This window comes from Cavia porcellus, unplaced genomic scaffold, assembly GCF_034190915.1.
Source record: "Cavia porcellus strain 051 isolate PalLab524CR breed Dunkin Hartley unplaced genomic scaffold, mCavPor4.1 scaffold_15, whole genome shotgun sequence".
In the NCBI taxonomy this organism is placed as follows: Eukaryota; Metazoa; Chordata; class Mammalia; order Rodentia; family Caviidae; genus Cavia; species Cavia porcellus.
This window is the reverse complement of record NW_026947498.1, coordinates 71,529,192-71,554,047: the sequence shown is the minus strand read 5'-3', so window position 1 is coordinate 71,554,047 and position 24,856 is coordinate 71,529,192. Positions and strand designations below refer to the sequence as shown.

The following is a 24,856-nucleotide window of genomic DNA, read 5'->3' as shown; positions in this document are numbered from 1 at the left end:
CTAGTTAAACTTACTAATGGAACTATTTGAGGAGCTTTTAAAATCTTACTGATTAGATTTATAATAGAAAACACAGTGAGTTTGGTTGGAATTATTTGTATTATTATACTTACAACAATTGTTTTCTTTTTCTTTTCCTTTTTGTTGACCAAAAACACAAAACCAAAAAACTACTTACAACCTCTGAATTCAACAGTATTTTTCCAGAACAGATCGTGTATTGAAACATAAACGTATGTGCCATGAAAATCATGACAAAAAATTAAACAGATGTGCCATCAAAAGTGGCCTTCTGACATCTGAAGAAGATTCTGGCTTTTCTACATCACCAAAAGATAACTCACTGCCAAAAAAGAAAAGGCAGAAAGCTGAAAAGAAATCATCTGGAATGGACAAAGAGAGTGCTTTGGACAAGTCGGACCTAAAGAAAGACAAAAACGATTATTTGCCTCTTTATTCTTCAAGTACTAAAGTAAAAGATGAGTATATGGTAGCAGAATATGCTGTGGAAATGCCACATTCTTCAGTTGGAGGATCGCATCTAGAAGATGCATCAGGAGAAATACACCCCCCGAAGTTGGTTCTCAAAAAAATTAACAGTAAGAGAAGTCTGAAACAACCACTGGAGCAAAATCAAACCATTTCACCTTTATCCACGTATGAAGAGAGCAAAGTTTCAAAGTATGCATTTGAACTTGTGGATAAACAAGCTTTGCTGGACTCAGAAGGCAATGCTGACATTGACCAGGTTGATAACCTGCAGGAGGGGCCCAGTAAACCTGTGCATAGTAGTACTAACTACGATGACGCCATGCAGTTTCTGAAGAAGAAGCGGTATCTTCAAGCAGCAAGTAACAACAGCAGGGAGTATGCATTGAATGTAGGCACTATCGCTTCCCAGCCTTCTGTAACACAAGCAGCTGTGGCCAGTGTTATTGATGAAAGCACCACAGCATCCATACTTGATTCCCAGGCACTGAATGTGGAGATTAAGAGTAATCACGACAAAAATGTTATTCCAGATGAGGTACTGCAGACTCTGTTGGATCACTACTCTCATAAAGCTAATGGACAGCATGAGATTTCCTTCAGTGTTGCAGATACTGAAGTGACATCTAGCATATCAATAAATTCTTCAGAAGTCCCTGAGGTCACCCCATCAGAGAGTGTTGGATCAAGCTCCCAAGCATCCTCATCAGATAAAGCCAACATGTTGCAAGAATACTCAAAGTTTCTGCAGCAGGCTTTGGACAGAACTAGCCAAAATGATGCCTATTTGAATAGCCCAAGCCTTAACTTTGTCACTGATAACCAGACCCTTCCAAATCAGCCAGCATTCTCTTCCATAGACAAACAAGTCTATGCAGCCATGCCTATCAATAGCTTTCGATCAGGAATGAATTCTCCACTAAGAACAACTCCAGATAAGTCCCACTTTGGACTCATAGTTGGTGATTCACAGCACGCATTTCCCTTTTCAGGTGATGAGACAAACCATGCTTCTGCCACATCCACACAGGACTTTTTGGATCAAGTGACTTCTCAGAAGAAAGCTGAGGCTCAGCCTGTCCACCAAGCTTACCAAATGAGCTCATTTGAACAGCCTTTCCGTGCTCCATATCATGGGTCAAGAGCTGGAATAGCTCCTCAGTTTAGCACTGCCAATGGACAGGTGAACCTTCGGGGACCAGGGACAAGTGCTGAGTTTTCAGAATTTCCCTTGGTGAATGTAAATGACAACAGAGCTGGGATGACATCTTCACCAGATGCCACAACTGGCCAGACTTTTGGCTAAAAAAAAAAAAGTGTAAATAATACTGGCACTTTAGAACAGATGAATCAAGAGTGGGGTTACTCTGTGTAAAATGGAGTGCTGTACAGATTTAAGAGCAATGCGTTATAACAAGTTAAGCTGATACGAATAGCAAGATAATCCAATAATTGCATTTTGTTTGGTTAGTCAGCATTCTTTGAACTGCCTTACATGTTGTCACCTTTCTAGAAGCAATGGTTACTTGTTTTAGATCAGAAACTTGCTATTCCACCTACACCGAGTTAAAAAGGAAAAAAAAAAAGACTTTCGCACAATTGTTTCCTAACTGATAACATTGTACATTCTTAGGAGATTAGTAATTGTGTGAAATTTACTCATACTATTTCTAAGTTTTTCAGCATACTCATTGCACTTCAGCAGGGAATCTGATTATACTTTACAGAGTGAACTTAAAAGTTTAAATGTCAAGAGATTATGGCTTAAATTAGTTTGTCCAATGGAGGAAAAAGAAACCACCTTTTAAAAAGAATGATATGCCATATACCCTTGATTTTCATTTTGCATTATATTGACATGTGTTTTTTTGAAGAAAAAAAGTAATAAAAATCTGATAGTCTAAGACTCCACTATTTAAAAGTCTAATTACTTTTAAGATATGCATACTTTCAAAACCTTTACCAAAATACATAACTGTCAAAGCAGTCTCTTCTCTGTGGAAGTATGCATATTGGTGTCAGTTTCTTTGTACAGTTGTACCTAGATATTTTTTATGATTTTTCATGTGCAAGTAACAAAGATTTTGAAGTTTTAGTAAAAAAATATTCTGTAGATTACATTCCCAAGAACATAATGCTTACACAAAATGTATATTCCACGTTTTAAAGCATAATTGTATTTTACCTTTACATATACACTTCAGTTAACATAGAGCACTTAGAATCTATTTGGTATTTTTAATTTCTCAAAGTTAAAAAAATTTAGATTTTAGGTTCAATATGGTTGTGTCATAATCATCTCATAATTGACAGTTTTAATTTTTGGCAATAAAGATAAATTGGGGTATCTTTGAAACTGTAAAACCTGGTTTAATCCTCTTTCTAGACTCTTGAGAGATTGGATAATTAGTGTCCAGAGAAACTAAAGAAATGGGCATTTTAATTGCTTATTTTATCTTGAGTTACTCTTTAATGAACATTGCTCATCACAGTTTTACAAACCAAAAGTGTTTACTAATTCCAGTGACTACATTTCTTTTCAGCTAGATAAGTAATCAAAAAAAAATTTGTTGCATTTCAAATTCTAAATAAACTACAGACTTTATCCTTATACCACGAATGTTTTTTTTTAATACTTTGTCTTAAAATAATACAGCATGGTACAATAAATAGTGCTTTTATATGTGTACTTTTCTGAAGAATGATGATTTGAGTTACACTGAACGGTTTTAAATTTTTTGGAGAATAACGTTAGTTATACTGATTGTGTATCCTCTTTAATTTGTTTTTTTGGTTTTGTAATTTAAATTCTCACCATCTTTGTCATAATGCACATATTGATACAACTCCAGTGAAAATTAAAATTAGTGCCCTGTGAAGATGAAACGTTACTTTGTTAATTTCCACTTTAATTTTATATTGGCCCTGTAAATGTTTTCTTTGTTTCAGTGTAGAGTATGTTATTCATGTAAATTATTTTTCTTTTATTTAATATTGTCCCAAGACTGTTCTCATAAAGAAAGGGAACAAAGAAATATCCCCCCTTAATGCCCTTCACTTATGTTCATTTATTTTGAATATATTTGTGTTTTATGATATGGAGTATGAATTATGTTTAATGTAGTTTCCTCTACACTATGGTCACTAAGGTTTGCTTGAAATACTAGTTTTCTTTGCTGCCAAAGTTTTCAAGAATTTTATACTTCTTTGAAGTAAATATTTAAGTTCTGCCATTATTGATCTTAAGATTGACGTGTTATGTTGTATATCACACAGTTACAAGAGGAATTCATTCAGGTGAGATGTTAAAAATGAAACTGTGCTCACCAGGGAGAGGCATTTGTACTTTTCTCAAAGTGCTTTTGGTGATAATAAGCATATATTTCCTGAGTTGATTTTTTTTTAAGCCTGATCAAAAATTTTGTTCCATTAAGAACGTACACAGTTCTTGGTACAGTGTGAAGTTTTTTGTTTAACATCACCAGCACAGTTTTAATACTATGGTTATTGCTGAGCAGTTGGGGTAACCTTAAGGAAAAAGCTTTGGAAATGGTAGTTACACAAGCAGAATTTCAGGTGTTGTGCTCCTGTCTTCAACACATTTCTTGAAATCTACACAATGGCAGACTTTTCTACCAGGTGATCAGCATTTTTGAGCTAACTGATCCTTAGCCAGCATAACTGACCGACTTACATTTCTGTAGAGCCGTCACTCTTACTGTGAAGTCCTAAATGCCTACCAGACTGACCTTGCATCATCGTCACACGATGACCATCTCAACAGCTAGGGTTTCCCCACTGGGTTCTCAAAGTTGTTTCATTGCTATCTGGGCATTAGTAGAGAAAATAAGTAGCCTTGTATGCTGCTCTGGATTGAAACATGGAGGATATGAGATATCCTTTGCAATCCATGTTTCTCATTTCTCTCAGTGAGCAAATTTCTATAAAAACCTTCCCTTCTGCCCACACACTTTGCATCAATGTGAGTGAAGTGCGCTTTTCCCCAGAGGTCCTACTTTCCTGTTTGAGGATTGGAAGCAGATGATAATAAATGAAGATGTAGTGTCTCTTGAACATCTTGTGCAAGTGTTTTTAACTTACATTCTTACTGTACATATATTTCGTATGGTTTGGAATATTCAAGTGGCTCCTAAATTTTTTGGATCTACATGCAAATGTGCTACCTGCTAAGGTAGGAGCCCGTCTTAGCTCTGGCGAGGATGCCAGCAGTTGGGTCACTTTGTCTCTTGAGAGAGAGAAAAGGCCTTGTGCTCAGGGCAGACTTTCATTTCCCCAGAGGAGAGACACTTGCCAAGTGCCAGCAAGGTTAGATCTTCTGCCACTTCTTTCATGTTGTTAACTTGGGTTTTTAAAGGGCTGTTTAAAACAAAACAACAAAGCCGGGAAACTTTAAAAGTAGGCATTGCTGTAGACTACATTTCTTAGAACATTTTAAACTAGAACTCATTTTTGTCACAGTGTATTTACTTGAAGAAGCACTATTATAATCAAAATTTTTGAGTGGGCAATTTAATTTAAACCTTTTCTGTTTCAAATTGCTTTATTTCAGGGAAATAATTTTCCAGTTGCTTTTGCTATATTCTGCAAATAAAAACCGTGTTTCCTTTTTCACTTAAACTTTAGTAGGAAACAAACTAAAGCAGACAAACATTTCCTGTTATGTTTGTTGCTTTCTTTAATCCAATGGATAAAAAAGTAAAACCTTGTAAACATTATTTTATTTTTTTATGCAATACCATGCTGTAAATACGGTTCATCAAATGAGGATGTACCTATGACTGAATCTTTAATTCTGCACAGTTAGAGTTTATATATAAACGTGTCTTGACAATCAAGGACTTTCATGCGAGTCTTCCTTTATGATGTTTATTGTTATGCATTCCATTTGTTTTGAAGTGAGTACCAATGTGCTAATTTGTATTGTCTGAAAGTATGTAATGTTTTTACAGCTTGTTTTTAAGAATCTGTAAATATGTACAAACCACAGTACTGCTTTATGTTAGAAGGTATACGATGTTGTACTGTAAGCAATAATACACAGCAGTGCTAACTTTACAAGTAGCATCAGGAACGTTCTAAAAACATTTCAGATTTGTTAATTATCCTTATTTCATTTAATAATGTTTATCTTTAATCAGTTTTATAAGCAGATTCCATTGTTCCTCCTATTGGAACGTAACACTGTTTACACAGCATAGTTGACGCTGCAGGGGGACAGGCCAGATCTGGCTGCATCTGTGCTCACTGTACTAAGCATTGAATGGCCTTACCACTCTTCTGCGAGATGGAGGAAGACCGCACACTTAGTGCCCGTCACACTGAAGGAAGGGATGTGGGTTTTTCCTGCTTCTGTACTGCTACCTAACCTTGTGGTTTGCTTTGGATTTTAGCACCTGTTTCTGTTTTAGATTCGAGCCCATAAGTTTTGAGGTGAATTTGGCTCCATTGTGAAATAGTTCTCTCCGTATTTCATAACTACATTTCAATGAATGATTCTAGGCTTTCTACTTTGGTTTTTAGATACTTATTTTTCAAGCTTGATTTCTCAGCTGATCAGACGAATTTATTCAACTTCAAAGAAAAAACAAAATTGTAGTTTGGAGTGAGTAATATACTGTACAGAACAGCTATTTGAACACAAACACCACTGCTTTAGAGATAAAACCGCCAATTTATAAATGTATATGACCTACATTTTATAGAAGAAATGTTTTTAAATGCTAGTCATTTATATAATGTGCTTTGAAGGATTTGCTAGTCCACTTCTGTCACTTTTTAGTACACTGGTATCTTTTATATGTAATGTATGCTTTTTATTACTGTAGCAGAGCATTTCAGTAGAAAGAATTTTGCAACAATATGGGGAAATTTTTCATTGTCGGATTTGAATTATACTGGATTTTATCTGTGTAGTCTTGTCTTTATTTTAATGCTGTCTGGAAGGGAACTTGGTATCCAAATAAAGCAGGTAACCTCATTTTACTTCAAGGGCATACTGTGTAGTGCTGAATTTAATCTGGAAATCTGATGATTTTGAAAAGAAAAACACATTTATAAAAACTGTACAGGAGAAATTAAATGTATGATGGAAATCCCAGTGATGGAGCACGTTGAGTTTTCTGATACATAGTGTTATTTTCCTGGGAATGCCCTAAGACTTCTTTGTATTTCAGCTAATAAAAACCCTGCCATTGAAACTGGTAGACTAACAGAATATCCTAATCATACAGTATTACTTTTCCTGTCCCATTTTTGACCTTTTCTCCATCAACTGTAAATTTTTATATTCTATTTCCTATTGATAATTAAACATGTACATAATAGAGATACTGTTGTATAGAATTGATGAATTGGATTGCTGTGCTTGAATGGGGAGCTAATTGAAATACTGAATACTGAGAATCCATAAAATGCCAGAGCAGATTGTAGAGTGGGAAGTGAGCACGGTGTGTCTTGGGAGGTCACAGCCGATCGTGTCTTCGGTGCCATAGGAGAGCGAGTGAAGGGATCAGCTGTACACCCAGTGTCACACACAAGCTGGGTCTCCACTTCCCTTCCTACCCCAGAAGGGTAGCACTAAATTTCCAGATCTACTCAGGTGAAAATCACTTTGCAGTGATAGTTACCACACTGAAATTTTCACTGTTCAATAAGATACTTGTGATTTTTTAAATACAAACTTTACATCAGTAGTCAGCAGCCTGACAGATGAAATTTAATAAGTCAATATATTTTAGACTATATTTTGCCCTCTGTGTAGGATTTTTTAAGCAGTTGGATTTTTTTGTTTGTTTAAATATATTTTTATTGTCATTATTTTTTTTTAAAGTTATTTTTTGCTTGACCCCATATTGACATGAATGAATTGCTGAGCCTTTACCATGCAGTGAACGTTTTATGTCATGCTAGTCATGGAACACAGACATGTTCTCTAAGCTGACCTCTTTTAAGAGGTTTGGTGAGTTTCGGAGCTTTGGCACTGTTGTTATTAGTTAACTTTGCCATTTGAGTTTATAATACCATTTTATGTGTTGTGATACTAAAGGAAGTTGCTTTATTTTAAATTGAATTGTTAGACATATCTACAAGTTTTGCATTTTAAATGTGGACACTGGCTGTTTGAAAAATAAAATACAGAATACAGTTTTATGAATAATTTTCTAGCTGAATTTTTCACAGTACTTTGAGCCAAATAACCAATGGCAAATATGCAAACACCGGTATGAAGATTTTTAAAAAGGATGCCTGTATGTATGGAGTTAGCAGTTAAACAAATTGGGTAACAATTATCAGGGCCTTTACTGTAGCTTTGTGAGGAATGTTAGTTATCAGTTCTAAAATCCAAGAATCAAGCATTACTGTCACGGAATATTTTAGGCTGGAAATATTTTTAACATAGAGCTAAGAATTAAGTATTTTTTCTTTGCAGAGAAGATTTTATTAACACACTGGCAGTCGAGTACATGGGATTCTTTACTCCTTCACTAGCGTAGGTAGGTTTGTTTTTGTCTCTCTGCTTTGGCAGTACCTTGTCTTGGGACAGGGCACATTGTGGGAAAGCTGTGTGGCCAGGGGTGCAGCCTGAATCCATGAAACTTAAAACTAACCGGCCATGCAGAGGTGAGGCCTGGGACTTAGCTAGCGTGGCGACCCTGTAACCAGATGTACGTGAAGATGCCGCTGACCGTCTACTAACCCATTACTCCATCCCGGTTCTTGAATGATAAATTTAAATGGCTGGGGAGAGGGTGGGGAGACAGACTCTACATGACATTGCTCCCTGCCTTCTGAAGATGATATGAAAAAATAAAATTGAAATCACTTGAATTAATACGTTGTCACAGAGTCTTGCTTGACAATTCATCATGCACAAAATGATTTTTCAGAGGGCTAGCTGTTCGATTTTAACCCCTTTTGGTGAGACTGGTAGGATTAAATTCTGTTCATACGATGAATAAATCAATGGAGGTGAAAAGCATTAAGTGAACTAGAGCCAAAATGTAGGTCTCAAAATGAACTGTTTTGTCATTTCCAAATAACAAGGACATTTAGAGTGAAAACTACGGAGAATTGCAGGTTTATGTGCGTGTGTGTGAGCTGAGGTGAGCCGTGTGGTACCGTAAACATGAATGGCATTTCAAACAACTGGTGAAAGCTTTTAAGTGGTCTCAAATTGTAGACTGGAGAACCCTTGAGCCTTTGCATATTTACCCGCTTCTACAGATGAATTTTTAAAGTTACAACCTTCATGGTTTCCCAGAGCTTTTCAGTCCTTAAGCTTCTGAAGCTGTGCTGCTCCTGTCAAGGTTCTCCGGGAAGCTGGATGCAGGGGTGCACACCTGTAACCCCAGCTCCCAGGGAGGCCGAGGCAGGAGGCTCTAAGTACATTCCTATTCTGGGCAACTTAGTAATAATGAATCCCTGTCCTGAAATTTTAAAAAAAAAAATTTTTTTTTAAAAACAGGCTGGGGGGCGCTGGGGATTTAGCTCAGCGGCATAAGTGCCTGCCTTGCAAGCAGGCAGTCCTGAGTTGGATCCCCGATACCGATAAAAAGGAAAAAGACCAAAAAGAAAAAAAAAAAAAACAGGCTGGGGATGTAGCGTAGTACAAAAGCCCTGATCTCAGTGTCCAGTACTGGGGGAAAAAAGAAAAACGGGAAAGGGACCAAAGAAGTTCATTACCCATGGTTACCCCGGGTGATTTCTGTTGATTTTGGTCTTAACTTGCTGGGGCTTAAGCTTTGACGCTGCATGCATTCAGCATTGACCTTCTTAGTTAAGGCATTGTGCTAGATGAAAACAACAGATTGTGACTGCTACTCCACCTATTTGAACCTCAGGTATTGTAGATTACTAAGGCAAATGGGGTGTCAGGATAGGTGCTGTGCTAATTTACACCTTGTTCCTCAAGAAATAGGTAACTACAGTTACTCTCATTTTAAGGTAGTTTTAAACACATCATTCTGGGCCAGGCATTTAGCTCAGCAGCGTAAGTTCTTGGCTGGCAAATAGGAGGTCATGACTTTGATTCCCAGTACCCCCCTCCAAAAAAATACGTGTGTGTGTGTGTGTGTGTGTGTGTGTGTGTGTGTATGAAATTTTAATAAATTGGTTCCAGAAGTTAATATATACAGACCAAACAGTGGAAATACAGGATATTGTCAGACATAACTTCCTACTTACCAAGTTGTTGGATAGGATTCAAGCCTGGACTGTGGGAATGAGGCAACAGACTGTTCTGCTGGAACTGACTTCTCATGGGAGTGGGAGATTAATGCCTGTGGAGATTCACAAACCCGCAGTGAAAGTATGGCAGGATCCCCTGGGCTCCTGCCCGATCCTGGGGCTGGGTAGTGGAAGATGATTTCGGGAGAACTGAGACCTAGCTAGCTGCCCTTGCATGGTGTGGGAAGGTGTTAATAATAGTGAATCACTTGAAGTCACACTATTCAGTTTCCCCACACTACAGTTACATTTACGGCACTCTTCTGTGTCCTGCTAGGTGTTTGGGCCACTGTAAAATTTCTTTTAAACCTCCTTTGTGCTAGCTTTCCTATGTTTATGGGCACTTCAGCTCCATCACTTTCCCAACTTCTGCCCATGGCAATATGAGAGGTAAACCTGACACTCGAGCACACAGTAGAATAAACATGCAGAACCTCAGGTCCTCCTGCAAGACAGGTGAGAGCAGCGGTGTGTGTCGTCGGGCTGGTCCTCGTGGTTGGAGAGCAGATGGCATTCAAAGCATGGGCTGCAGCATGGGAGATACAGTCTAGGGAGAGATGCAAAAACAGGTGCCATGTTACTCAGGAAAGTATTTCCCAGCAGCAAATAGGGCAGTGTGCATGGGGTAACAGATGTGCTTCCTGTTGCTGACGACTGTGACACAGGCCAACAGTACTCGGCAGGCCGTATGAGGAAGGAGCAGAGGAGTGAGTTGGGGCTTAGAGTCGAGGTGCTTGCAGGTCTGCCTCAACCTATGTTGAACACCTTGCATGCCACCCTTTTGAAATATCTACAAAGTGAAAACCTATCTAAGCTGCTATGGATGTCAAATCATTTGAGGTAACAATTTGTAAACGATAAAGCAATGAGCATTTCCTAGTTCAGATTTTAAAACTCACAAAAGCAAGAAAGCAGAGTCAGACAACCGTAAGATCCTTTTTTCATGGAGATGCAACACATACCTGACTCGCAGAAAACTTGAGTGTCAGTAATCCAAAACCCAAAATGCACCAAAAGCACAACTTCCTGAGCACCCGTGTGTCACTACAAGGGCTAAATTCCAACCAGGGTAAAATACAGGCACACCAACGAGGGATAGTTGCTTGAAGATCATATACATATGAAACTGCATTTCATGTTTAGACTTCAGTCCCATCCCAAAAATATCTCCTATTTATGCAAATATCCCCAAATCTGAAATACTGGTTCCAAGCATTTTGCATAAGGGATATTCAACCTGTATTACCTTTCAAAAGATTGATGAAATGGGAAAAACCAACCTGTCTGGCCTCAGTGGACAGCAAGCAATAACTAGTGAGGTGGAAGTAAGAGAATCTGTTGGGGTAGAAGGCCCCAGTTTCTCACCCCTAAGCTGTTAGTTAATCCTCAGCAGAAATGTAGGGCCCCATGAGGCCAAAGCAGAATCTTGGACAGTGAGATCGGGCTGTAGCACCCAGACAGGAGGAGGAGTGTGCGGCGTGTGAGGAGTAGGTGGGTCTAGTCTGCCACTTTTTTTTAGTCCTGTGTTTGACTGTTTCTCTCCTTTCTTCACTGGCTCCTTTGTTTCCATCTTCCTGGGCAACTGTGGTGTATTTGTGCTGTGGAGGATGTATACCAAACAGAAGCAGCTGACCGATGGCAAGGGTGCCCCGCCCAATTCTCATGAAATTAAGGTTACTCAAGTGGCTTTTTAGTATTAACATTTCAGGAAAATTCAAAACCAGATTATTCCTCAGTGGAAGACTGGGGGCCCTTGATTGGTCTAAGCTTTCTAGATGCGCTGTTCAGAGCACTAAGAGGCCTTGCACGTAAGCAGGCGTACACGTAAGTGGATGGGCAGTGTGACAGGAAAGCAGGGGGCGTGCTGTGTGTTAGAAATGATACTGGAGGTCAGCAACACTAAAACAATGCCACGGTGGGGTACAAGTGCTGCAATCTGGGCTCACCCACAGCTGCACTTCCCACAGACATCTAAACAAGATTCCCAAGGAAGACAGGAGGATACGAGTTCGTGGAAAGTGAGACACCTTCTTGACACATGCTGGGCCTGTTTTGAAACTCAAGTGTAAGGAGAGGCAAAGGAAGTAGCCAGGTCTGAAGGTGAGAGCCAGCTCCTGCTCCTTGGCACCTTCGGGCTGACGAGAGCGAGTGAGGAGGAGGTGGACACAGGGTGGGATGGACTGGGATTCTGTCAGTGAGCCCATGGGTCCCAGCCTCTTCCCACCCCTGCAGCACAGGAATAGCAAAAGGAAAAACACAGAAAGCTCCACGTGGGAGGGCTATGCATGGGAAATGACCTTGCTGGCTGGTGGGAAACATTAAACATTGTGCGATATGATCCGTCAGATGGTTAGCTCATGGGAGGGCTGGGGGCATCGGGCTCAGGAACGTTTCTCTCCTCCTTTAGGACCCTTCCTCCCTTTGCCTAGCGTGGAGTCCCGCGTGCTTCTGCACATGCATTCTTGTTACTCATCCACTCTTTCTGACCCCCAGGCCTTGCTGCAGATACCATGCAGTGGAGGAACCCTCAGAAGCTTCCCAGGGGCTCCTTACCTGGCCCTGGCCTGCTGCCCAGGGACAGTCTCCCAGCAGGAAGCCTCTCAGCCCCCGCAGTCCCCTTTTGACACTGTTGAGAACCAGAGCCAGGGAGTCTGGAGTTAGAGGAGCCATAGTAACAGCACCAGGGCAAAAACTGGCCTTGGATTTTCAAACTGAGACGGAATAGAGTGAGTTCTGAAAACAGCAGGTTGCTGAACTGGATTTCAACCCCCAGGAGATTCTAAAATGTGTGCAGCCACGCTGCCAGGTAGGTTTGGCAGACCTTGGGCAAGGTCACACAGTGAAAGGGAGAACCTCGACTCAAACTCCTGACTCCCCCCCTCCCCTCCTGTACTCCTGAAGGCCTGGCCCGGGGCTCCTGCCCGAGTTGCTTAAGTAAACTCAGAATGTGGCTGGCAGTCTGGGGTGGCTGCCAGTGTTGTCACGAGGCACACTGCTTGTTCCGCCCCCTCCACATCCCACTTGTCTCAGGCCTCCACGTGGTCCTGGGCTGTGACAGATGCCAGGTGGCCGACAGGATGAGTGACTCTTTTCCCTTGTCCCAGGGCAATCTCCCAGAGTCAACAAATAACTTAGATCCTGGAAGAGAAACCTGCTCTACTGGAGTTGGGGACAGCTCACATCAGGACACGGTGGCTCCTCTTGCTCTACTTAGCCTTACCCAGGGGCACTGAAGCCCATCTGGCCTCTTGCAGCTCCCATGCTGATTTCTCTGGGATCCAAGAGCTTTCCCTTCCTGAGCCCCCATATGTGACCCCAGCAGCCGTGCCCCGAAAACCCTTCCCATAGCTCTGCATCTTTTTTTTTAAGTTTTATTTAAGGAGAAAAAGAAAAAAAAACAGAAAAAGGGTACAAGTTATACAGAATTTCAGAAAAAATAAACAGGAAATCACTAGTTAACAGATTACATATTGTCATCCTAGAAATAGTTGTTCAAGTTACAAAATTAAAGCATATAAAGTGGACAAACAGTGAGACTGCAAACAGTTCTGTTCAATGATCCAACAAAACTCAGTAATATGGTTATCTATCTTATACACTTAAATATACATGTAGTTATAGCCTTTAGAGCACTTTCTTTTCCTCTCTTTTGTACAATGACAATTATACATTTTGGGTTTTATTACTCCCACAGTTCTTATTACTTTTTTGAAGAGAGTAAGACCAAATGTGACATAACAAAACAGCGTCAGTCAAATCAAAAGGATGGACATAATACATAATGTAAAAACAAAATACAAGGTGATCAACTGGTTACCATAATGCCTCTTGCTAGCTTAAAAGAATTGCCTATATCATCAGTTATAATAAAATTGAAAAAACAGTAAAGAACAAAACCAATAAAACCAAAACATTGGAGACATTATAGGACTTCAAAAGAAGATAATAGTCAAAGCAGAATGGGCGTCATAATGAATCTTATTGTCTTCACAGTTGTTGCCTATATGCTCGAACTTGGTAGTATCAAGCAAAACAAATAGAGGAAAATCAGTCAAAACAAGATGGTGAGAGCAATACAGGGTTTCAAATCAAGTTAACAGGAAATCAAAGTGGGTTACTATAATATATCCTGCTATTTTTATTTATTTTTCCCTTAATTAAAAAGATAAAAATAAAAAGGTAAATAATAAAAAAGGAGATTGAGATAAAAGAAGACATAACAACAAAACAGCACAGGTCAAAACATAACCATTTAAGCAAAATAGTGTTTTACCACAAGATATCCCGACATAAAAGTAGTTACCATAGTGTCTCTTTCCTTGAAATCTTTGAGTATAACTTCGTATACTGTAGCACCAAACATATCAAGACAATGTAAAACCATTCAAGAGAATCACAGTATTACCGGGATTTAGAATCAACTAACAGAAAATGAACAATGGTTTCTGTATAATCTCCTTGTCTATAAAAGTTTTTGTTTATATTATCACATATAACAAAATCCAATAAGATACAACATGTTAAGACCGATGGAGACAGAAGAACAAAAGCTTGCTGGGGCTTCAAAACAAGATGATATTAAACCAGCACTAGCTATTTTGATGTCTTGTTTTCTCCAAAATTGTTATTCCTACCATCCAACCTTCTCTGCCTCATTTCTGTTGAGCTCTTCTTCTGTCAGTTGTCAGTTTGTCTTCTTCATTTTGCTTTCTGCTCCATTCATTGTGGCCTCTCTGCCACTATTTCTGGAATCTTGGTATTTTTGTTTTTTAGAATGTCCTGCAGTATTTTCTGTAGAGTTGAATTGGAGGTTGCAAATTCCCCTAGTTCCTCTTTATCCTGGAAGCACCTTATTTTTCCATCAATTTCTAGGGACAGTTGTGCATGATATATCAATCTTGGCTAGAGGTTATTATCTTTCAAAGCTTGAATTATTTCTCCCCACACTCTTCGTGATTTGATGGTTTGTGCTGAGAAGTCTGCTGTAATTCTGATGGGTGTTCCCTTGTAAGTGATCTGTTTCTTGTCTCTGATGGCTTTTAATATTCTGTTTTTATATTGGATTTCTGGAATTTTGATTATTATATACCTGGGTGTAGTTCTGTTTAGGCTGTAGGTGACTGGGGTCCTGTATGCCTCATACATCTGAGTATCTTTACCTTTCACTAAATTAGGGAAATTCTCTTGGATTATTTCTGTGAGTAGCTTTTGTAGTTCATTTGTTTGTGTCCCTACTTCTTTTATGTTCTCAATTCTTAAGTTATAGATCCTCTTACCATCTTCTAGCCTTTGTATTATTGCTGTTTGTTTCCTTGTTATTTTTAAGAAGTTTTTCATTTCATGCTCCCACATTACAAATCTGTCTTCCAGTTCAGATAATCTATCCTTATGCCAGCTTTCAATAGAGTTTTTAGTTTCCTGGTAATCTCTTTGAACCTGCTTCATGTATTTTGTTTTCTCTATTTTTTCCATCAAACAATTCTCCCCTTTTTTTCTGTTCTTCCATTCCACCATCTGTTTTATCTTGGATGGTGCTTAGCATTTCTCTAACTGTTCTACTTATATCTTGCTTTACTTTGTTAAATACTTCACTTTTGAACTCGTCTATGAGGCTCTGGAGATATTGCTTTATGTCTATTGGTGCTGTGTCTGATATTGCATGTTTTCTGTCCTCATTCTCCTTTGCATTTACCTTTCCTGAATCTGTGTTCTCAGGATTGGGGACTGAGGACCCTTTCTTGTTGCTCCCTCTTCCCATATTTTTTGTTCCTTCCATACAGGCGTATCCAGGAGGCCCAGTTTCTTTCTTTGTGGGTTACAGTTTGTTTGAGTCATGCTGGCTAGGTGTTCCCGCCCACTGCAGTGTACTAGGGAGACACAGACCTGGGCCCCTCTGCTGTGCCCACCCCTCCAGGTCAACCTACTGAAGGCTTCACTGCTAGGGTGCACTGCCAGGTGCTGGGACCTGGTTTGGTCTAACCTACTGGGTCTTAGGCCGTGACATCACCCAGGCCAAGCACTCCCCACCAATCCCGCTTGAGAGGGGAATATGCAACTGAAGTCACTGCAGCGTCCTATTCCAGCTAGTCTACCCGGTCCCAGAATGTCCTCTGTTGGAGCCTCCTAGTCTATGGAAGGGTCCCCATTCCTCTCACTCACCACAGGTTGATGCAGGGCTCCCCACCAGTCCCGCTCTCAACTCCATTCGCTGATTCCTGCTCTCAGAGCTTTTGCATCTCTATCCCTGCTGTGCCAATTCAGATGCAGCAGCGGTGGCAGAAAATTCAAATCATGGTTTCCAGAGGTGCAGGTTCCAGCTTCAGTGCTGAGATTTTTATCTGTTCCGGCTATAGCACCGGGATTGCATTTCCAGTTGGTTTCTCTCAGCTTAGTTCGTTCCTGGGTCAGCAGGGTATATCTCCCCTTGCTCAGGATTCCTCACACCACATCATTCCTGGATTCTAAGCTGGCTAACTCAGAGAGCCTGCATAGCTGCTGTTATCTATCTGCCATATTCTCCTGGAAGTCCCCTACTGGTCTCATTTAAAGGCTCTAATCTCTTCAAGAATATTGTCGGGGCTAGGGATTTAGCTCAGTGGCATAAGCGCCTGCCTTGTTAGCAGGCAGTTGTGAGTTCGATCCCTAGTACTGATAAAAAGCAAAAAAAAAAAAAAAAAAAGGATACTGTCATGGTGTATGTCAGTAATTCCCCCACAGCTTTGCATCTTTGAGCCTGGGATTCTCTGAGTGCAGGCCAAAATTTAAGGAGAACCTGTTTCAGCTTTGTTTTCTCTTCTTTTTTAAAAACCTCTTCCAGTCTTATCTTTTCCTTTGGGTTAAAAAGGCGGCACCGTTGTGGAGGTGACAGTCTGCTATTAGAATCAAGCTGAAGATCAAATCCTGGCTTCACTTTCATGGCCAGCAAACTTTTCAGTGTGTGCAGAATTCCTGTGAGTTTTAAAACAGGGATAGCAGAGTGACAAACTAAATATTTGTCATCTCTCAGGGGCAGACTTCACACTCTTCCTTCCCATTAAAAGTTGCAGAGGAGGGGCTGGGAGTTTAGCTCAGCGCATAAGCGCCTGCCTTGCAAGCACATGGTCATGAATTCAATCCCTGGTAAGGGGGGGGGGGAGTTGCAGAGGAAATTCACTGCTGCCAACAAGATGTGTTCTAGCTCTCAGATGTTTTGGAGAGCAGGGAACTATCGGGCTGGGAATTCCATAATGCTCGATGTTGCTGCACTGTAGAAGCACTGAAAGGACTTAAGGAGAATGCTGGTGCCCAGGCCTCAGCCCAGACCAATGAAGTAAGGAAGCCAGCATCTCTTAGGGCTAAATTTCAGCCCTAGTGCAAAGCACAGCACCCAGCAGACAAAGATGTGTTTTCCTAAGTGCACACTTACATCCTGATTTGCTGTTTCCAGTGTCCAGGTCTCCTTTCTGCTTGACTCTGTCCCAGCTCAAATCCCTTTCCAGGGTTCAGGTTTTGGGACAAATGATTTCAAGACGTGGTTTCTCCTCCAACCTTCACACAGAGACGAGGGACGCCTGTCCACAACTGCCGAGTCCAATGGCCTTGCTATTGTGTGCTTCAAACTTGGCTTGAGTTGTTACTGAATAGGAAAAAAATAGGCGAATTTAGTAACATTTGTTACACAGCAGGACTAAAATTACAGGGAATTTAGATACTGAAATGAGTAAGAGTACTTTAAAAGAAAACAAGACACTTTTGCCCTGTTTGGCTGTGTCATGTACTTGCTGTCTATTGCTGCATGACAGATTGCCCCGAACTTAGTGGCCAAGAAATCAACAGTCATTTGTTCTCTCTCATGGTTCCTGTGCATCAGGCATTCATTCAGTCAGAGCCTAGCGAGTACTGGTGGCCACACCCAGGATCTCTGTGGGAGCTAGGACCACCCGAAGGCCTGTGTCACTCATGGATCTGGCCACGATGCTGCCTGTTGTTGGGAACACACACACACAAGTGGACTCTTTTGTGGCCTGGGATTCCTCATCAAATGGTGGTTTAATCACAAGAAGAGGAAGATGAGTGGACTATGTAGGCTATGAAGCCAAGCAGTGTTGCTTTTAATTCTCAGTAGGCGATCACAAATGTCCACTCAAACTCAATGAGAGCAAATACAGACCCCATTCCTGTCCAGGAACCCCAGCTCCATATTATAAGAAGAGAATAAGGGCTAGGACAGATCAGTGCAGCATTTTTAAACATGCAATCTGATCTCTATTAGTTTTCTTTTTAAGTTTCTTATGTGAGATTATTGTAAGAACCAGAGTGGGTTTCTTCTTGCACTTCACTACCTAGATTTCATCTCTAGAGAGAAACACTATGACCATATTAACATGTATTTTTCTATATACATCTTAGCATAAGTAAATATGTCAATAACATACCTTATGCATTATTCTGCAGCTTGCTGTTTTGTTAAATCACATGTGAACAGAGTTCCATGTTAGAACAAATGGAACCACCTTTCTAACGCCAGCTGCCCTCATCTGGCTGTACCATAGCATTAATCAGTGTTCGGCTGGTAGAGTTTTAGGTTATTCTGATTTTCTTCAACTACTACAAATCAGTGCTGCGATGAGTATCTTTCTAGTAGATCATGAAGATGGAAATGTTCTATTCTGAGGATATGCAAGATACTATTTTTTAAACACAAGTGTAGAGGTTTTTTTAAAGTTAGTATCATCATCATAAAATAAATCTACATTAAGCAGCACTTTTTCCTTTGTAAGTGACAAAAAGTATGTTTTTCTACTTAGCTCTAACATGAAGGAGACAGATACATTTGTTCAAAGGTATGGAAGGTGCCATAAGCCTTGAGAGACTGTCTCATTTATTTAGAAAATGATGAGGGGTGGCAGGAAGGTAGTTATAAAGATGTGTGGGTTGGCTTTCTAATGTTTTTCACTCAGGCTGAGATAGGATTCAATGTGGATCCTTCACAGTTCACACTGAGTCTTGGGGGAGACCCATCAGAAAGCGACAGCGAACAAGAAACCACATTAAGGCAAAAAAAAAAAAAAAAAGTGTCATATGGGACCCAAAAGAAAGAAAGATGATGCTATTGTTCATATGGATAAAAAAATATGAATGCCGGGAGTGAGGTTCTGAATTATGCGACAGCACAAATGAACCTCAAGGACACTGAACTAAGTACGGCAGTCACACAAAAGGGACACACTGTCTGGTCCCTGTTTTATGAAAGATTCACATATGCAAATTCAGAGACTGGAAGCAGGTTAGAGGTCACCGTGGGCTGGAGGCAGGGGAGATGAGGAGTTACTGCTTGGTGAGTGCAGAATTTCTGTTTGGGATGATGGAAATAGTTTGGAAGGAGACGGCGTGGTTGCATACCATTGTGACCGTGACTGATGCTGTAGAACTGTACACTCTAAAGTGGTTAAATTGGCAAACGTGTATAACATGTACCTTCACACACACACACACACACACACACACACACACACACACACTCAGATTTGGAGGTGCAGAACAGAGGTTTAGGGCTGTCAGCGCTCCTTGGCTTTGCCTTCTCTTTTGTTTTCAAAATAACAGCCTCTATTTTTAGGGGTTCCATATAAGAGCTGAGGGTGTGGCAGGCGCTCCCCGCTGCACACCCCACCCCTTCCCGTTCCTAGGAAGCCTCGAGAGTTATTTAAGGGCTGGGAAGCCGCCAGGTTGGAGATGGAGCTCAAGGAATCTCTCTGTATGCGCCTTTGGCTTTTCTGCCACCTGAAGCCCTGGAAACCTCACTTCGTCCCAGGAAAGGTGGTTCTGGCTTTGGCAGAAGGAGGCCAGGGCAGCCCTCCGGCCCTGCACTTTCCTGAGGCAGAGGTTCCACAGCCTAGGAATGTGTCACCTGGACGGCAGCCTGTGCACCCTGAGACCGGGTCGCAGGGCCTCAGACTCCTATCCAGGTGCGTCTGTCCTGTCCAGGAGCTGCAGCCTTATGCTCTGGGCAGCGCTGCAGGACACCCAACCGCAGGGGCAGCTCCGCCCACCGCCACCCCCAGAGCAGAGCAGGCTGGTGACATTAAATCCGGTCCTCACCCCTAACCCCACCCACACCCGCGCGGTCCAAGTCGGGAGGTCCCGGGGCGGCACCCAAGGAGACCCCCCCCCACCTGTGCACCTGCAGGCCGGCCGGCGCTGGGTGTCAGCCACGTGGCTGCGGGGCGGGGACAGAGGTGCGGCGGGAGCTCCCCTGCAGAGCAGGTGAGGGCGCGCGGCCCAGGGCGCGGTGGGCGGGGCGGGGTCGTTCCCCTCGGCAGCCCCCCACCTGCGCCCCCCCCCCCGCTGCCCACTGGGAGCCCGCGGCCACCCACTCCCCGGCTGCCGTCTGTCCTCCTGCACGGCTCAGGGCCCAGTCTGTGCGCCTCGGCCCGGGCTGGCCTCAAGGAAGCCTCTGGTGGCCTTGCGCTGGACCGGAGCCCCAAGGCACGCGGGGATGGGGAGGAGTGCAGGGCGTGACCCCCATGCACTGAAGGACAGAGCGAACCGCAGGTGGCTTTGGGACAGCGAGCGCAGTCTGGTACCACAGGCCCCAAAGCCGGATGGGCAAGGATGGGCGAGGGAGGGTGCCTGATCAAGGATGCGTTTACCTTCCAGAGGGGCTCATCTCCGGGAGGATGACCCAGCTGTCCCCGGCGCGGGAGCTGTTCCACGAGGTGACCCAGCAGGTAGGCGCTGCGCCTGGGCTTGGTTGAGGCTGCCCAGGCTGAGTTAGCTGAGCCGGACAGAGCCTGTTGTGCGAGACTTGTCTCTGAAGTGTATTTTGGCATCAGTGTAATTGTGAGAACATCAGGAGATGACACTCTACGGTGACCGTCTCTGCACAGAGGGTCCTCTTTGGTGTTCCTCTGTTAGGGATTTTGAATCTTGGGGAAAACAAAACAAAACAAAACATTGTCCAGGGAGGTCTTTCACGAACAGGGTGAGGGCTCGGATACTACGAACCCATTCACTGGCTCGACCAGTGCAAAAGGTGAATTGGTTTCTGAAAATCCCCTATGAGGTCCCCTGGGGTTCTGGATTCCTCGATGTCCGCTGAGCTTTTGTACTTTCTTTTTCTGCCCTCTTGATTATAACTGTAGTGGCTCTCCTCACAAGTGGAGGCAAAGAAACCATCCTTAGGGATTTTACAGGAAGCTACGGGAGCCCAGGGTCCCTCGGCTTGCGGCCTCTGGACTTCCGTCCTGCTTCGTGGGGAAGGGAGACAACAGCATGTGGGAGACAGGGAACAGCACAAGGCCTCAGCAGAGCGGACAAACCCACGAGGGTCCTGAGCCAGAGGGCAGGGGAAGATGGGGGACACACAGGCTGGTAAACTCCCACTTTTTTGTAGCAGGGATCGAACTCACAACCTAGCACTTACTAGGCAAGTGCTTGTGCCTTGGAGCTAAATCCTCGGCCCAGTAACCCCTTTTCAGTGTGCACAGGCCCCCCTGAAAATGCAGCACGCTGGCTGGCAGCCAGTAAGTGCTCGAAACAGCGCGGCTCCCCTTCCTGTGGATGTGCCCCTGCACCCTCATCTGGGTCCCCAGACACTGGTGCTCTCAGCAGGCTTGGGACTGCTCCTGACAGATGCCTCCTTGATCTTTCCTGAGCTGTCTACTCCTGGCGAAAGGCCTGGGCCCTGTCCTTACATGTTGGGGACCCTCTTGCAAGCCTTCTGTCTACGTCTGGTTTGCTCGGTCTCTCTCACACTCCTTGTGACCTTTCTCTGGGTATGTGAGTGTGCTCTGGACACGAACTTGTGGAGTATTCCTTAATAATGTTAGACGTGAAAAAGAAGCCCAGACAGAAAATAGAAAATGTGAGGCCCAGGAATTCTAAAAGGAGGTCAGAGGAAGACAAGTGGAGCTGTCCTGAGAGGACCTCTGCTGTCTGTCCCGTCTGAAATGTTTGGTGGTACCCTTGGCTCACCACCGGAGCCCATATTATTTTCCCCTACCTCCCTTTTTGTCCCTGCTTTTCAGGAAACCACATTCTCTATTCCCGGGGCTTGTGTCTTCTGCTCATGTTTGCTGATATGTCTCACTTAACTGGTTTGTCATTGGAGCCCTCCCAGCATCTAAGGCAGCTCCCGGCGGCCGATGAATGTTCATTGAGAGACAAAGTAATAAACAACAGACAGCTAAGTGCAAGTTCAGTCGTCATAAGCACCCCAAGAAAACGTTGATTTTTAAAACACAATGAATGAAAGCATCCCTGTCACCTTCTGCCCAGTACCTGAGCACTAAGGGACTAGATGTCCACCTACCAGAGTCATGGGCTTGGTTCTCACTTTTGAACACAGCAAAACTCATCCCTTTCCCACCTGAGCCTCACACCATCTTGTGTGGGCTCCATCATTTCCCCAGCTTAGTGGCACCTTCCTAACTCAGAGTTTTTCCTGAAGCGCGAGCCTATGCCCTTGCCTCCTCTGCTTAAAGCCTCAAGGGGCTGCGCCTGGCCTTCAGACTCTAGTTCCAACTCTGGGTCCTTCGCCCCCGGAGCCCTCTGGGGTCTCCCCAGGTCCTCTTCGTCCCTAGCGTCTGGGGTTGCCTCCCTTACAGTGTGATGTGGAAATGCGCTGTATCTGTCCTTTCCCCCGAGGCGTGACCTGCAGTTCAGGGGTCCATCTCACTCGTGTCCTGTCCCCACTTCTAGGTCCAGGGCTGTCTGAACGGGAGACACTCACCAGGGCTGACCTCCTGGGTAGGGACTGGGAAGCTGCCATCCACATGAAGTCTAGAGGCACGGGGAGGATGTGGGGGAGCACATGTTAAATTTTGGAAGCACACCCTAGATGGGACGGTAAAAAAATCAGTGATACTAGTGGCTAAGGGTGGTGGTGTAGGCCTATAGTCCCAGAACTCTGGGAGACTGAGGCAGGAGGATTACAAATTCAAGCACAACCTGGGTGCCTTAGCAAGACTCTGGTTCAAAATAAAAAATAAAAAAAGGGACTGGGGCCTAGTTCAGTACAAAGAGCCTGGGTACATAGTAGCTAGCCATTAGTGGGTACTGTCTGTGTTTCGAGTGCTTGCTGTGTATTACCTCAGTGAATTTTCTCACGGCAGCATTCCGGGCTGCATTGGTTGTTTCTTTGATGGGGGAAGGATTGAGGCACTTAGAGAGCAGACATGTTGATGCCAAGGCCCAAGCTTTTCTCTTTTCTGCTAATGCCTCTTGCTCCAGATGGTAAGCTGGGATTTCAGGAGGGGAACTTTGGAGGAAGGAGAATGGCAGGGGCTGGAAGCTGAGCTGTGGGAGTGGGTAACCCTCAAAAGTTTCCTGCAGATCTTCTTAAATCTTGTTCTAGTCCCAGAGCTTAGGGTTTCTGCTAAGAGCTTTGGGGCTGCAGGGTGGGATTAAGTGAAGCAGAGCCCGATGGGAATGCTGGCTAGCAGTGGCACGCCAAACCTCAGCCTTGACCTATTTTCTTCTGGTCACAGTGACTGAAAAGTGAAGCAGGTAGAGAGGTGAATCGATTCTTTGTTTGGTTCGATCGTTTTAGGATCAGACGGTGTAGCTGCACATGCAGGGTGTGCATGTGTGCATGTGGTCAGTCACGATAGACTGGCTGAGAAGAGACTGAAGGTTTGAAGGCTAACAGTGTGGTGGTCCGGGGTATGCGTGCTGCGTGGACTCCAGTACTGGTTCTAACCCATGGTGACCTTGGATGAAGGGCCTCAGTAAGCCTCCATTTCCTCACCTATAAAATGGCTACGTTGATTGAGACGTCCTAGAGAATGAAGAGTAAAGGAGATAATTCATGTACACATTCAGTGTAGTGTTTGGTTCTTTGTAACCCTTCAGTAAATATTGGCCAATAGTAAAATTAAGGTGGGGACGTGGAACTGATCGAAGGTCATGAGCAAATCAATGCATGACTCAGTGTAACCAGTCAAGTGGAAGACGTAGGGTGGCATCTCCCAACCTCAGTGACCTGGAGAGACAGACTGGAGTGAGGGAGGAGCGAGGGCCTGGGCCCCAGGGGTCAACATCACCTCCCTTTCCCTTCATCCTCCTGTCTGACTGCTTGCTCAACCCCTTCTTGGTCTCTCTCTTTTCTCCTCTCCTCAGTTCAACTTACTTAGCTGGGCACCGTAACAGAAAGAGTCCAGTCAAGTTCTGGGCAGTAGGCATTATGATTTGGATCAAGAATGTCCCCTGGGGCCTCTTGCAGGGCTTTTGGAAGGTGACTGACTTGTGCGGGCACTGTGGCTGACAAGGCATGTCTCCCGCTCGGCTTCTCCCCTCTCTTGCTCTGCTCCCTGAGCACCATGATGTGAGCAGTTGTCCTCCGCCAGACCCCTGGAGTCAGCCAACCACAGACAGGAAACGTGAGCCAAACGAGACTCCCTTTAACTTGTGGCTGTCAGGTATTGGGTCCCGGTGACAAGAAAGTGGCTAAGAAAGCAGGGAATAAGAAAGTGTACTGCAAGAGAGGCAGATGGGAACCAAGACGGCAGGGGTCTGGGGCTCATTTGGAGCCTTGGTTCCAGGCTTTGTCACTGAAAAAGTTTTACTGAGTCCTCCTTAGCGAATCTATAGTGAAGAAGTACCTCAGTTTTACTAGCTATTTTTTTCAGGACTCTTAGCATCTTTACAAAGCTATGTGCACAGCATATGCAAAGTCTTAGGTTTATCTCTAGTACTGAGGAGAAAAATAAAACCTGTGCACAGTGAGACCAGTAGCTGTATGCTAGGCAATAACATATTGTTCTAATAGTATGTAAGAAAAGGATGCACTAGCCAGACACACTAGCACACGCCTGTAATTCCAGCACTCTGGGAGTCTGAGGCAGGAAGATTAGAAATTTGAGCCCAGCTTGGGCAACTTAGCCACTTAATGAGATCCTGTCTTAAAATTTTAAAAATTGGAAAAGGATAATAATGTAGCTCAGTGAGAAGGCCTTGGGTTCCATCCCCCAGCTGGGGGAAGGATTGGAGTAAGGAGAAAAGAATGAGAAACTAAAGACAGCCGTGCTAGGCCTTTCTTTTAGGTATAAGGACACGGGACCCCTGATGGCTGGATGGGGAAGTGGGTTCCTGTTGTGGGTTTCCAGAGCCATGAGCCCCCTCACTCGCTCAGTGTTTGGAGGGC

General features: G+C 43.4%; 2 protein-coding genes across 22 annotated transcripts in view; both read left to right on the top strand.

Annotated features, from left to right (window-relative positions):
- Znf148 (zinc finger protein 148) overlaps nt 1-8,341 on the top strand; it is a 136,879-nt gene extending 128,538 nt beyond the window's left edge. For all 17 annotated transcript variants that reach the window (XM_063225131.1, XM_063225132.1, XM_063225129.1 and 14 more), the window contains one exon: nt 197-8,341. In XM_063225131.1, the coding sequence (XP_063081201.1) occupies nt 197-1,795 (1,599 nt within the window). In that variant the 3' untranslated portion in view covers nt 1,796-8,341. The remainder of the gene's footprint in view (nt 1-196) is intronic.
- An 11,090-nt stretch (nt 8,342-19,431) lies between these two features.
- Slc12a8 (solute carrier family 12 member 8) overlaps nt 19,432-24,856 on the top strand; it is a 120,692-nt gene continuing 115,267 nt past the window's right edge. The window contains exons 1-2 of one of the 5 annotated variants that reach the window (XM_063225117.1): nt 19,432-19,679; nt 20,371-20,441. In XM_063225117.1, the coding sequence (XP_063081187.1) occupies nt 19,447-19,679; nt 20,371-20,441 (304 nt within the window). In that variant the 5' untranslated portion in view covers nt 19,432-19,446. Of the gene's footprint in view, nt 19,680-19,837; nt 19,978-20,370; nt 20,442-24,856 lie in introns of those variants that run through there. The other 4 variants (XM_063225116.1, XM_063225115.1, XM_063225118.1 and 1 more) reach the window with 4 other exon arrangements.